The sequence below is a fragment of the Myxocyprinus asiaticus genome, chromosome 14 (genome assembly GCF_019703515.2).
Source record: "Myxocyprinus asiaticus isolate MX2 ecotype Aquarium Trade chromosome 14, UBuf_Myxa_2, whole genome shotgun sequence".
Taxonomy (NCBI): Eukaryota; Metazoa; Chordata; class Actinopteri; order Cypriniformes; family Catostomidae; genus Myxocyprinus; species Myxocyprinus asiaticus.
The window spans coordinates 13,281,989-13,296,542 of NC_059357.1; the positions used below are offsets into that span (position 1 = coordinate 13,281,989).

Consider the following 14,554-nt stretch of genomic DNA (forward strand, 5'->3'; position numbering starts at 1 on the left):
CGCACACTCCGTCCTGTGCAAGTGAAGGAAGGCGGAGAAATGAGTTTGAATGACACACCGACCGACACCAGGGATAAGAGTGGTAGAGAATTTACTAGAAGTTAGAAACTTTTGCCTCTGAGGAAATTCACAAATCAGTACTAGCAAAATGTATAAGTTTTTAAGTCTGTAATTGGTTTGTCTTAAAAAAATAAAAAATAGCAGACGAAATCCCCGATTTCCTTGAACCGCAAACTATCTTTACTGCAGTCTGAGACCAAAGGACAAAGTTATCGTTCGTTGTGTCATTTATATTTGCTCTTCAGCTCTACTTACTAATTCAACACAGGTTTTACTTGAGGGAAGAAAATGTGGACTTGGAAGTCTACTTTGACAAAATAAGAAGGAATTACCCTGATAGCACACGTACATCACCCAGACGTGTGTTTACATCTGGAAGACGTATTGTTTTACGTTGTTTGCTCATCTGCAATACGTCTATAAGACGTATGTCAATAAGTCTCGGATGTCTTTGTGACGTTTATGATTTAGAATGTTTGTAAATCTGAACCTTTTAAGATGTTTAGCCTACGTTAATTTGATTATAATGCTCTTCAGATGAAAAGATCTCAAATAGACATCTCAGAGATGTACGCGTGCTATCTGGGTACTGAATTAAGTAAATGTTCTGCCTTATTTCTGGGCATGATGCTGAGGTACAGTGTGTTCCATTGCAACTACGTTTATACAGGCCATGAATTAAAGTTTAATTAAAATGTGTAACGATGTGTGACGGTGCTTCTTCTTAATGCAGACTACCCGGGTTCAATTCCACCTTTTGTCCCACTTTTTCCCCACTTCCTGTTTTTATATTTCCTTTAATAATACTTATAATAGTAAATAATAAATTAATATAAATATTGATTGCCTCGTAGTGATTTGGTCATAGTGAATGTCGGGGAGATGAGAGAAAGGTTTGATCTGATTTTGAAAATTATATTTAAAATCAGCAATAACGTGATAATATTGGAATCATAAATTGTGCTTCTTTACCTCATATTACGCTAAAACACGTGATTCTCCCGGCTTGTATAGCTATTGCGCATGCGGGTTACCGAGTTGATTGACATGCGATTTCTGTATCTAAAAGGTGATTGGCTCTTTTACCTGTAAGGCGGGACTTCCTTTCTACATCCTTTGACCTTTGGCCGCTAGAGCTTCTTGGTTGAGCGTTCCAATTTCTCTCGTTCATTTTAAATAGAAGTGGCCCATCGCTGCAAAATAGTCTCTGGTAAAACTGTTCACTGACCGTTATTCTCCCGTGCGTGTTCATGAGTCTGCACGCGAACTTTAGAGCTCTTTGCACAAGAGTAAGTAAGGCCGGTTTCGCGTATCCTTCGTGAGCAGCACATTTTCGTTTCGGCGACCATTGATTACACCCTTCACATTGCAAGCGTGAGTCGCGACGTCGCAGTGAGCGGATAGATTCGGCGCAGCCTATTTTTTCCGTGCGGCTCATGCTGAACACAGAGGCTCTGTGTGCAGTAGAAAATTATAATAATCAGATTATAGAAAAGAAACAAAAGCAGAAAAAAATATTTTAACCAAACCTACAATACACTACAATGTATAGTCTGCATGCATTCAAAACACAAAATAACTATATAAAGGAAAGAATAAATAAACTGCAGGACTTTTGCCCGTGTTGTATAGCCTATATACAGAGACAGTTTAGAACAGACAGATCACTGGTATTCAGTCAAGTCAAATTTATTTTTAAAGCACATTTAAAAACAACAACAGTTGAACCAAAGTGCTGTACAAAATAGATAAAAGAGTGACATATTATAAATAAATATCAAAAGCAATCAAGTTTTATATAAAACGACCCTAGATATTATTAAAAGATACAGAATGCAGATAAGTTTTAAGAGAAGTCTTAAAATTAGACAAGGATGGGGCCGACCTCACGTGAGTAGGGAGACTGTTCCAAAGCTTGGAGGCAAAAACAGAGAATGCTCAATCTCCCTTGAACTTGTAAGGACATCGGGGAACAGATAGAAAAAGTTGGTTACAAGATCTCAGCATTCTAGGAGGTGAGTATGGGTGAAAAAGGTCACAAATGTATTGTGGAGCAAGACCAGACAGGGCCTTGGAGACACAGATCAAAATTTTAAAATCAATTCTATACCTGACTGGTAGCCAGTTGCAGGGAAGCCAGTACAGGGGTAATGTGCTCAGTTTTTCTAGTCCCCGTTAAAAAAATATCTGCTGCAGCATTTTGGACCATCTGCAACTGAGAAAGGGATGACTGAGGCAAACCAACATACAGGGAAATACAATAATCCAGCCATGAGCATGGACTACAGTTTCAAGATCTTGACTAGTAAGAAAATGTTTCAACTTTGTAATTGATCATAACTGGAAAAAACGTCCTCTTGTAACAGCACTTATTTGTCGAAAAGTAATGACATGTCAAAAATGACCCCAAGATATTTGACATTCTTATGTGTGTTAGCAGATAGAGGCCCTAATTGGACTTCAATGACAGAGGAAGTCGCGGGAGGGCCAAAGCTCATCACTTCCGTCTTGGTTTCATTTAATTGCAGAAAGTTATCCACCATCCAACATCTAATTTCCTCAAAACACTTTAAAATAGATGCAGCAGAGCAGCTACTACCAGGTCTTACTGGTAAATAAAATTGGGAGTTGTCAGCATAGCAGTGATAGGAGATATTGAACTTCTGAAAAATGGTGTGCAGTGGAAGCATATAAAGAGTGAACAACGACTGTCCCAGAATAGAGCCCTGGGGCACACCACACGATAGAGGGGCTGTTGAGGAGGAACAATTTAACATATGCACAGAGAAACTGCTCTGTTTAAGTTAGGAGGCAAACCACTGCAGAGCCAGACCCTGAATACCAGCCATACACTCCAGCCTATTTAAAAGTATTATATGAGCAATAGTGTCAAATGCTGAGCTCAGATCCAATAAAACTACATGATCCCGAATCAAGAGTGAGCAAAATATCATTAGTAACCTTCAGGAGAGCAGATTCTGTGCTATGAAACCTGTGTTCTGAAGCCAGACTGATACTTATCCAAAATGTTACAGGAGTTAAAATATGTGTTTAGCTGAGAATAAACAACCTTCTCCAGTGGCTTAGAAATTAACAGCAACTTGGAGATGGGCCTATAGTTGGTATATACAGTAGGATCAAGATGTGGTTTTTTGAGCAATTGCAGTTGCATGTTTAAAACTAGCTGGAACTATCCCACTAGCTAGTGAGCTATTGATAATAGCAGACACATCAGAGCTCAATGTAGCAAAAACATTTTTGAATAAATGTGGAGGCAGAACATCAGCCGTGCCATTAGAACACTTCATCACATACACCAAATCAACAAGGTGGGCTGAGGAGACTGGCTGAAAGCATGTTAAAGAGCCAAGAGGCTGAGCTACCAGTGGTAAATGAAATTTCGAAGGCTTCATAGAGGCCTTAATTTCTTGGACTTTATGGTTAAAAAATTGCATAAACTTTTCACAGGTCTCAGCGGACACCTCCTGAGAGGCGACTGACATGGGATGTAACACGGAGTCAGTCGTCTTAAACAGCACTTTAGGCCTGTTCACATTTTCTGAAATCAATTTAGAAAGGAAATTTGATTTGGCCAGTTTCACTGATTTTTGATAGCTATTTAAACAGGCTCTTAGAATCTCGTACAAGACCTGGAGCTTGTCTTTCTTCCACTTACTCTCAGCCTTTCTGCACTCTTGTCTGAGAGAGCGGGTGGTGTCATAAAAACAAGGCTGAGGGGGACCCTTATGCTTAGTTCTTCTGGGTTTAACAGGAGCAACAACATCTAAAGCAGAAGAACATGATTTATTGAAAGTTTCATTCAGCTCCTCAGTATCCAACCTTATAAGAGCAGAGTTAAAAAATGGGCTTGATATGGCAGTGGATGAGTGAATGGCCTGAGAGAAATGTACAGACTGTGAGATGGTGGAGAGATGACGTGCATACAGAGTCAAATTTGCAGCAATCTCCAGATTGGTTACAGAAAATCCACATGATAAAATATTAAAATGAATGGGAGAAATTGGAAGTCCCGCCTTAGAGGTAAAAGAGCCAATAGTCTTTTAAATAAAGACATAGTCTGTTCATTAACTCAACAACACGCATGCGCATTAGCTGATCCAGCCTGAAAAAAGCAGCACAATTTATGATACTACTGTTGTCAGATTTTACTGCTGACTTTAAATGCGTTCTTTGATCGTAATCATGAGTTTTGGAGATTTCAGTCTTTCCCCATTCAAGTAGATAGAAGCTGCACTTTTATGCCACTTGTTTACAAATAAAAAGCTGCCCAGCCTGCCCGCGAGCGTTCCAAAGATGACCGCAGAGTGGACTGACCTTCCTTGAAAGGCATTTTGATATATTAACCAATCACAACCAAGTACTCTGATTAACATGTGTAAGTGACTGCCCGCCGTTGCCTTAGGAACCTAAAAATGAGACGCGGCCAATGTGAAAGCCCTCGCTCATGCCCCGATCAAAGAGTATGTGTATGCAGCACGTGCGAGATGGGGCGTTCAAGCGAAAACACGTTTTGTTTCGCTTCAACCCTATTAGCATATTACACATTCTGCAGGGCACCAACTCCCCAGGGGGCACCATCTTACCCGAGGGGGTTACCAGAAACGCGAAAGCAGTCGCGTAACACAGACAGTCGCCTCGCGCTCGCACCAAGTATCGCATTTTGGACCGGTGCCATTTTATAGCAGAGGGGGGTAACCGGGCGCTACGCCAAATATAGAAACCAAGCAATCGACAGAATGTCCCGTTGCTCGTCACAGCTGCTTAGGACAAACAAGTCTGATTAACATACCCTGTGTCTCAATCAGCTCCCTATGTCGTGGATCAGTATTTCGTGAACACGAATTGGGGCACTGGTAAGGGTACTGATCCACTGAACATTGGGACACTGATGATGCTGATCACTTTGGTAAATATGTCCAGAGTTTGTCTTCTCAACATGAAAATAATGTGGAAATACTGACAAACATGGAAGTTGTTTGTAACCTAGTCGAGGCGCCGAAATGTATTCACTATTACAGAATTTAATTATAGTAATAATTATGGCTTTAGTAAGACGGAGTTTCAGATGTATTGATGCTCAATCATAGAGATTAATGAAAGTGATGCAATAAATGCATGTAACGTGATTGCACGCGATGTGAATCATAAGCGACTCATGTAGCCTAAAGTTTTTTTGGCTGGAAATTGAACCAATGCACAAAGAACAGGATTAAAATGACAGGCATCAGTATTTAACTACTCATAGACCTGTCTAAATATTAATAGATCATCTGGTTAGAGTTCAAAGCACTGTGTACTTGTAGGCTTACTGCCATTATGCATCATGCAATTTGTTACTGTCTGGTAAAAAGACACAGGCGAGCCGATTCGAAACATCCATTGGAGGAAGAAAGAGGAGGAGGAGGAGGAGGAGAGGGAATCTCTCTTTGCACACTCTTACTCTAATCTCCTCTAACAAAATTGTATTTATTCATTAGGTGTATTTAAGTTTTAAATTGCATAGTCACTCTACATTGCTCATGTCTTCTTAAATAATCTGTTTAATAAGAGCATATCGTTTTTCTATTGTCATTTAAATGATGCTTATCAAAGAAGGCTAATATAACTTTATACTGTATTACGTGTCTTGTAATTTAGACCTATCACATCGGAAGCATAAACTGCCTATTGATTTCAGTGCAATTCTTTTTAAACACTTTTTGTCCTCTGAAATAGTTTACAATGGCTTTCCAATTATCAAAATATATTAATACAATTTATTAAATGTCCCATTGTCTTTAATAAACTGTGAAAGATGCCAAAAAGATACGTGTAAGTTGCACTTAATGGACTTAAGAGTTGTTCAAAGCTCTTGTTAATTTACGAAAGTTTTTATGAACTACTTAGATAATGATGCTTTTGGGAAACGCACCTTATAGATTTAAGTACTACTTAAGTGCTACTAACGTCCAGCCAACTTTTATTGTGTTTTTTGGCATCTGGGTAGGACATGGTGTGACTGTAGCTACAGTGCTGTGAAAAAGTATTTGCCCCATCCTGATTTCTTCTGTTTTTGTGAATATCTCATACTATATTGTTTCAAAAATTCAAACAAAATCTAACATAAAACAAAGCCAATCTGAGTTAACACGGAATACAGTTTTTAAATGATAATGTTATTTATTGAATCAAAAAAGTTATCAAATACCAACTGGGCCTGTGTGAAAGTATTTGCCCCCTTAGTTACTAAATCCCCAAATCTATGAAACTGCATTAATAATGGGGTTCAGCTGGACTAGACACACCCAGGCCTGATTACTGCCAGCCCTGTTCAATTAAATCAACACCTAATTATAACTTTTTCAGCAGCATGAAGTTGGCTAAAAGGTCTCACCCAGTTTCACACTATGCCAAGGTCGAAAGAAATTCCAGAAATGATGAGGAAAAAGGTGATTGAAATACATTAGTCTGGGAAGGGTTACAAAGCTATTGCAAAGTCACTGGGATGCCAAAGAACCACAGTGAGAGCCATCATCTCCAAATGGAGAACAATTGGCACAGTAGTGAACCTTCCCAGAAGTGGCTGACCTTCCAAAATTCCTCCAAGAGCACAGCTCTCCCAGGAAGTCACAAAAAAACCAAGGACAACATCCAAGGAACTGCAGGCCTTTCTCGCATCAATAAAGGTCACTGTTCATGACTCCACTATCAGAAAGACAAGGGCGAAAATCACTGCTAACCCAGAAGAACAATAAGACTCGTCTGAATTTTACCAAAACACACCTTGATGATCCTCAAACCTTTTGGGAGAATGTTCTGTGGACTGATGAGTTGAAAGTGGAACTGTTTGGAAGACGGGTCCAGTTACATCTGCCGTAAATCAAACACAGAATTCCACAAAAAGAACATCATACCTACTATCAAGCATGGTGGTGGTAGTGTGATGGTGTTGGGATGCTTTGCTGCTTCAGGGCCAGAGCGACTTGCAATAACTGAGGGAAACATGAATTCTGCTCTCTACCAGAAAATCCTAAAGGAGAACCTCCAGTCATCATTCAGTGAGTTGAAGCTCAAGCGCAACTAGATTATGCAGTGAGACAATTATCCAAAGCATAGGACTAAGTCCACCTCTGAATGGCTCAAAAGAAGCCAAATTAAAGTTTTGGAGTGGCCTAGTCAAAGTCCTGTCTTGATCCCAATAGAGATGCTGTGGCAGGGCCTTAAACAGGCAGCTCATGCTTGAAAACCCTCCAATGTGGCTGAACTAAAACAGTTCTGCAAAGCGTGGGCCAAAATTACACCACAGTGTTGTGAAAGACTGATCGGCAGTTTTCGGAAGCATTTGGTTGAAGTTGTTGCTGCTAAAGGTGGCACAACCAGCTATTAAGTTTATGGGGGGCAGTTTCACATGGGTGATGTAGGTGTTGGATAACTTTTTTACTTAAAAAAATAAAATAAAATAAAAAATAAAAAAAACTGTATTTTGTGTTTACTCAGGTTGCCTTTGTTTTATGTTATCTCGTCTGAAGATCTAAAATAATTTTGTATGAAAAATACACAAAAATAGAAGAAAGCAGGAAGGGGGCAAATCTCTCAATGTTTGGAGGACTCCAAAGACTTTATGAAATGCATATATTCTTCCACTACGAACTCTTCAGACTTGTAAGTTCTGTTCTCTGGTTTGTGTGTTTTCTGTTGTTAATATCGCTGGTGGTCCTGTTGAAGCGAAACAAAACGAGTTTTCATTTGAACACCCCATCTCGCGCGTAACTACTGTTGCTCTCGTGCTTAAAGCTCGCATGCAGACTCATGAACGCACACAGGAGATCAACGGTCAGTGAACATTATAAATACTAATATTAAATACATTAGATTTCGGTTTGTTTCACACTAAACCTTATTGTATGCCTTCATAACAATCATGAGTCTCATGGAATAATTGATTTAGACATCTGAATTATACTTTTGTGTCCTTTTGAAGCTTGAAGAGGGGGTCACCATAAACCGCAACTATATGACATCACTGAGCACAATTTATTTTATTTTTTCCCCACAATTTCTCCCTTTGTGTTAAGAAAAAGAAAGTCATACAGAGCTGTTCAGGTAGAAGTCCACAAACCCAGAAGAGAATTTGCCATGGGTTCCCTCTGAATTTTCCTATGCGTTTTTTTTTTTTTTTAACTTGAATAAAATAAGGTCCGTGTTAAATATTACTCGACGATACGTGGTTTTTAAAATATAAAATACACACTTTCATACCTCAAATGTGAACTTTGAAGCTGTATTGAATTACATACTTAAAAAAAAACAACACCACACAATCCAACATCAAAATTCACATTTATGAAAATTTTTATGTTGTAGATCAAAACCTCCATTTATCGTCAAGTAATATTTGTACTTACCACAGACCTTATTTTACTCAGTTTAAAAACCCATAGGAAAATCCCAATGGAACCCAATGCGAATTAGACTTCCGGTTTCGCCTACAAATTGACGTCATGGCTGAACAGCTCTATAGGGTTATAACAACACAGGGGTGAGTAAACAATGACTAAATTTTCAGTTTTGGGTGAAGTATCCTAAACTTTAAAGCAGATTAAAGGCCTTTTGTGGGTTTGTTTACATTTGAAATTTTGACAATTGGAGTTTGAATTAACGAGCATTCCGTTGGCCCATTTATACATTGTCAATGTAAGTCTATGGGACATTTTCCCATTCTTGATCGTCCGCTGTGCGAAAACTGTAAATCTGATCTGTTAAAAAGACATCGAACACTATTCCAGAACAATCTGAAGGTCTTTACTGAGTTTGGTGGATGTAGCTTGAAAGCTCTAGGAGCGTAAAACATTTTGGTCTCGGTTTAGGGATTTTGAAAAAAAAAAAAAAAAAGTTTGTAGGATAACAGTATGTTGGCTCGGTTGAGTCAACATAAGCTATTTTTGCAAGCTAGTTAAAATACACACCAAATTATAAATTTAAGATCAAAATAATAAATCAAAACACAGCTGCCAAATCTAACATTTGAAAATGACGGTTCAAGTGACATAGCAGAATTAAAAATTGTTTAATACCTTTTAATAGTCAAAAATAAAAATGCAACATCAACTTTGTGGGGTACCAGTATCTGGAAACAAATAAACCAGACTCAACACAATGTTTATAACCAATAGTATTTAATTCTCACTCCCAGTTCTGCCCTGTACCCCTGATCTAGCTTCGCCCCCTCTAGTGAGTTCTTTCCCACTGTTAAACGGGATCTGGCAATTAGCCATTTCACCAGACCTAAATATATGAGTGTGTATTTTTGAACACATTTGTGTCTCTTTCTGTGCAAGGTAAAACACTTTCAATTAATTAAAGGAAAATCAAATCTAACTTAACATCAATTTTGAACATTAGATTCTCTTCAATTACACAATGAGAAACAGAACACTTGGGGCCATTGGTTAGTGTCGCTAAAACAATCTAAATGGATATTCTCCCTAAAATGCACTTTCATAACAGCATAAAGCAAAAAAAAAAAAGCAAAAAAAAAAAAAAAAGCAAAAAAAAAAAAAAAGCAAAAAAAAGAAGTTAAACAGCACCACCTTCTGGTCGGAGCTCAGCTTTGGTCATAGGAATACGAGGGGTAAAAACAAACAGGACAAAGACAAATGTCTCCAGAAACAGACAACTGACCTAGACCTGTCCTTTACATTTCTCATACAGTACAAATATCTGATTCCCAGCACATAAGGTTAGCTAACCTAGAGGTCCAGCGATGCTGAGTTGGCCTCAGCATTTATAATTTCATCTGAAAACATTTCAGAAAGACCTTTTGATTTGATAATGAAACTGGTGTTAACTATTGATGCACCAACTGACAGTACTGCTTCCACAAGTTCACGGATCCGTTCCGGAGGCAGAAGAAAAAGGAAGAAAGAAGCAGGGATGGAATTGGTTGTCAGCAGGGCGTCTGTAGATTCTTTAAAAATATCTTACACTTGAATGCATCTTACAATGAGCGGGCTTGTCCCAGCAAATAAAAACATCTAAGGGTTGCCTTTAAAGAAAAATCAAGCTGACCTCGTTATAAATATGTCTATATGTGTGTATGCATGTATTGATGTTGTGGGGTGCAGGGCATATACTAGTCTCTTCCCACTTTCTGAGCAATTGCAGTTCTGGCATTACTCGCACAGGTAGTAATACACCCTTATCTTGAATTCCGCTTTCTCTGACTCAGTCTAGGGGGGCGTTTCACTACCCACCCATTACAAAAATAAAATAAAACAAGCCTCAAGACACCTGGGAGAGGAAGAAGGGTGGAGGGGGATGCATCTTTTCTCCATCCCTCTCTGTCCCATTCCTCCTGCTCCCTCGCTTGGCAGGTAGGGGTTGGACTCCCCTTCCAGTGCACTGCAGAGAGGTGTGGAGCAAATGCAATGGCCCCACCCCCCCTGTGCCTATCAAAACAAGCGAGGATGGGTGGGGTTCTCAATTTGAGGCGCTGCTGTTGGAAGAGCTGGAGGTGGAGGCGATGGCCATACTGTTGTTACCGGTGGCGGCCACTGACTTGCGTATATGAGGGAGGAGGTAAGGATCACTGGCCAGCTGGTGAACATCGATACGGTCCTCCTTGCGGTACACCAGACATCTGCGAATGAAGGCCTAAAACAGACAAGAGAGAGAACTGGTTACATTTTTAGTTCCCTTTCATTAGAAACAGTTTAGTTTATGATAGCATGCCAAAGCTATGTAGGGCTGCCACTATTACTCGATTTAATTAAATTACTTGATTTAAAAAAAATCCTTGATTACAAAATTGCTAAATCGACAAATCGAAAATAAGGTGGAAGTGACGCAATCCACAGATGAGGGTCAAAACACATAACGATAAGGTGTCAGTTGTGAAGAACACCACTTTAGATTTAAAAAACAATGCAGTTGTCTGTCGATTGCATTAGCAATGCAAGAGCACTTGAAAAGATGACATCAATTTTTCACAGTTCTGCCGGGGCGGTCACACTAGGCTTTGAGCAGATATTTTTCGTACAGCGCACATTGTAGATCTGCTTTGGGTGTCTGTTGGATTTAGGTATTGTTTGCACATTCGTTTTGTTGTTGTTATTCAATTGTAGAGTACATCAAAACTAAAGTTAATGAACACTTTTTAACCAAACCTGACTTTACCTTGACAACTTCATGCAATCTGAGTTATGAAATAGTTTCTCAGATTACTCGATTTAATCTTTATATTACCCAGTTACAAAAATAAATGACAGTGACAGCCCTATGGCCATTATACTGCCTGGCCAAATAAAAAAAGTTGCAATTTGGATTTAAATAAGCAGATACTTGAGAGCCTATAATTGGATCATTATTGCAGCGATTAATATGTTTCAGCTGGCGACAATTCTTTTAACCCAAACTGATGTATTGTGTAGCTTCTCATTTAAAAAACCATGTCAGAAGACGTATCCCGTGATCATGGAAAATGTTACTGCGTTTCAGAAGGGGAAAATGATTGGCCTGCATCAAGCAATTATTATTATATGTCAAACGCATTATTAAAACCTGGAAGGATAGTGGTGAACCGTCGGCTTCGTAGAAGAAATTTGGTCGAAAAAGAAAATCTAGAATGATCGTGATAAGAGATCACTAAAACGCTTTAAGTCACATCGTAACAAATCTTGTGTGGCCACAAGAAAGCTACTTGTTAGTGAAGCTAATCAGAAAAAAACAACTTCAATTTGCTAGGGAACATAAAGATTGGACTGTGGATCAATGGAAAAAGGTCATGTGGTCTGATGAGTCCAGATTTACCCTATTCCAAAGCGATGGGCATGTCAGGGTAAGAAGGGAAGTGCATGAAGAGATGCACCCATCATGCATGGTGCCCACTGTACAAGCTTGTGGAGGCAGTGTTATGATCTGGGGTTGCTTCAGTTGGTCAGGTCTAGGATCAGCAACGTTATGTGGCAATAAAATGAAGTCAGCTGACTACCTGAATGTATCGAATGACCAGGTTATCCCATCGATGGATTTTTTTCTTCCCTGACAACATGGATGACAATGCCAAGATTCATCAAGCTCAAATTGTGTAAGAGTGGTTCAGGGAACATAAGGAATCATTTTCACACATGATTTAGCCACAACAGAGTCCTGACCTTAACCCCATTGGAAGTCTTTGGGATGTGCTGGAGAAGACTTTACTCTCAATTACATTTCTGCATTTGGCAGACGCTTTTATCCAAAGCGACTTATTACAGACAATTATGAACAATCCCCCCGGAGCAACCTGGAGTTAAGTGCCTTGCTCAAGGACACAATGGTGGTGGCTGTGGGGATCAAACCGGCAACCTTCTGTTGACCAGTGCTTTAGCCCACTACACTATCACCACTCTGACTCTCACTACCACACCACTGCCATGAATCTCGGCCAAAAATTAATGCAAATCTAGATGGAAATAAATGTTGTGACATTGCATAAGGCTGTCGAAACAATGCCATGATGAATGTACGCCGTAATCAAAGCTAAAGGCGGTCCAACAAAATATTAGAGTATGCAACTTTTTTTTGGCCAGGCAGTATATGTAAAAGGATCCCTTTTTAGATATATATATATATTTATTTATTTATTTATGATTATTATTTTTTTTTAAAGAAAGCACACAATGAAGATTAGTGTTCCAGAGACATGACCGAATATAAGCCAATCTGACTCACTAGTCAGTGTTATTAAGTCTCCCAGCAACGGATATTGTCAAATGATAGAATCCCACAAGCGAAACTCAAAATGTTTAAGTCATGGAAGCACTTAAAAATGTTGAAGAAGGTCATAAGTATAAAAATAAATGTCCCCAGGTTGACATGTCGGGTGCTCTGACAGATTGCTTGTGCTGTTCAATGCGGTTGAGAAGTTTTCTCCAGAGGAAAACGTACTTATTCTTATCTGTAAATGTTAAAGAGTATTACATGTACAGCATGTCCAAATATCATGTCAGTCACCATTAAACATAAACCACTTCACACAGCAAGGTTATGCGCATGCCTGTCACCAAATGGAATAGAAAGAGGGTAAAATAATTTTTACCAAAATATTAATTTTGATCACGTTTGTTACTGAATGTTAAATTTAGGTTTCAAAATAACCATACAGTTAATTAAAATCTTACATGCAAGGAACAATATCTTTATCATTTAAATTAGCTTTTTACAGTCTTTAATTAGCATATTGCTTACAGTACAACAATGGGCAAGATACTAATTCTTCTTAAAATACAGGAAATAAAATTGGAATTTAATCGAAGAAATAATATACAGATAGATCGATTATCAAAATAGTTATTAGTTGGAGCTCTAATTTTGACTCTGCCTTTTAAAACATATTCAGGAAAAAAAAGAAAAGTCAAAGCAGGCATTTTAAGCCAACCTAATGATAAAATAACTATATGGTGTATGCATGTCAAAAACATCCATGTAAATCAGGTGTAACCATAAAAATGTCAAATCTTAAATTTGGGTTTGTCAATTTTCAGAACAGGGCAGGATTTACATTTACAGTCAATTAAGACAGAAAAGATAATGGGTGAAGCCAAATTTCATGTTCTTTTTAAAAACGCTGTCAAAATAAAATGTGAAATTTGAATATTCAATAAAAATGCACATTCGAATTTTGGAAATGATGAACTGATGATGACTTGCGGGTCGTTCAGACCAATTGCATTCTTGGGCTAAAACAGACGCATTGCAAAGCATAACTCAGAATGCAGGTGTCTCAAGACGCGTTTAAAAGCTGAATTTCCTTTTAACTTGACACAGCGTCTAACAAAAATGCATAGTTTCTGCACAAAATGCTGAAAAAAAAAAAAAATGCGAGATTTGGTGCAACAGTTAAAGACGTCCATCTAGCGCATGATTACATAAAAAAAAAGAAAAAAAGTGAGACGTTTGTAAACTTGAGATTTGAGTAAACTGTCTTTAGCAGGTTGTGTCTTGACTATGCCTTGGCTCGCTCTGAGCACCTTGCTAATAAGAGCACACTGTGGTTCTGCCGGTAATATGAAGCTTTGTAGTACTATGGCATGGGTATAGGCTACTGTGCATCACTAAGTTAGCATAGAACTGTCTATTTAAGTGTTTCTTTTATCGTTTTAATTTTTACTTAAGATTTGAGAATATGAACTGGCTAAATCATTTTACACACTTTTGTTAAAAGCCAGATACATTCTTTGCAATAAACAAAAGGAGTGCTGATTGGTTTATTTTGATTAATTGTGCCCTCTTGTGGACGAAGACAACATCTGTAAAAAAAATCAGATGATTTTTCCCCCTACCCGAAATAACGTTTTTAAAACTTGAATATAATTAGAATTTTGGTAATATTCCAGTGAAATTTGAGTTTCTCAGCCCTGTTGACAGCCCTTCTAGGCAGATACAAATATTATTTTTTGTCATTTGAGAATCTAAAGATTTTTAAACTGCAGGCGACACCTTCACAAGGCAATTT

At 38.4% G+C, this 14,554-nt stretch overlaps 1 protein-coding gene across 1 annotated transcript in view; it reads right to left on the minus strand.

Annotated features, from left to right (window-relative positions):
* Window positions 1-9,219: 9,219 nt before the first annotated feature.
* LOC127451252 (serine/threonine-protein kinase tousled-like 2) overlaps window positions 9,220-14,554 on the minus strand; it is a 32,841-nt gene continuing 27,506 nt past the window's right edge. Inside the window, exon 21 of the mRNA XM_051715790.1 lies at window positions 9,220-10,713. Within this exon, the coding sequence (XP_051571750.1) occupies window positions 10,540-10,713 (174 nt within the window). The 3' untranslated portion in view covers window positions 9,220-10,539. The remainder of the gene's footprint in view (window positions 10,714-14,554) is intronic.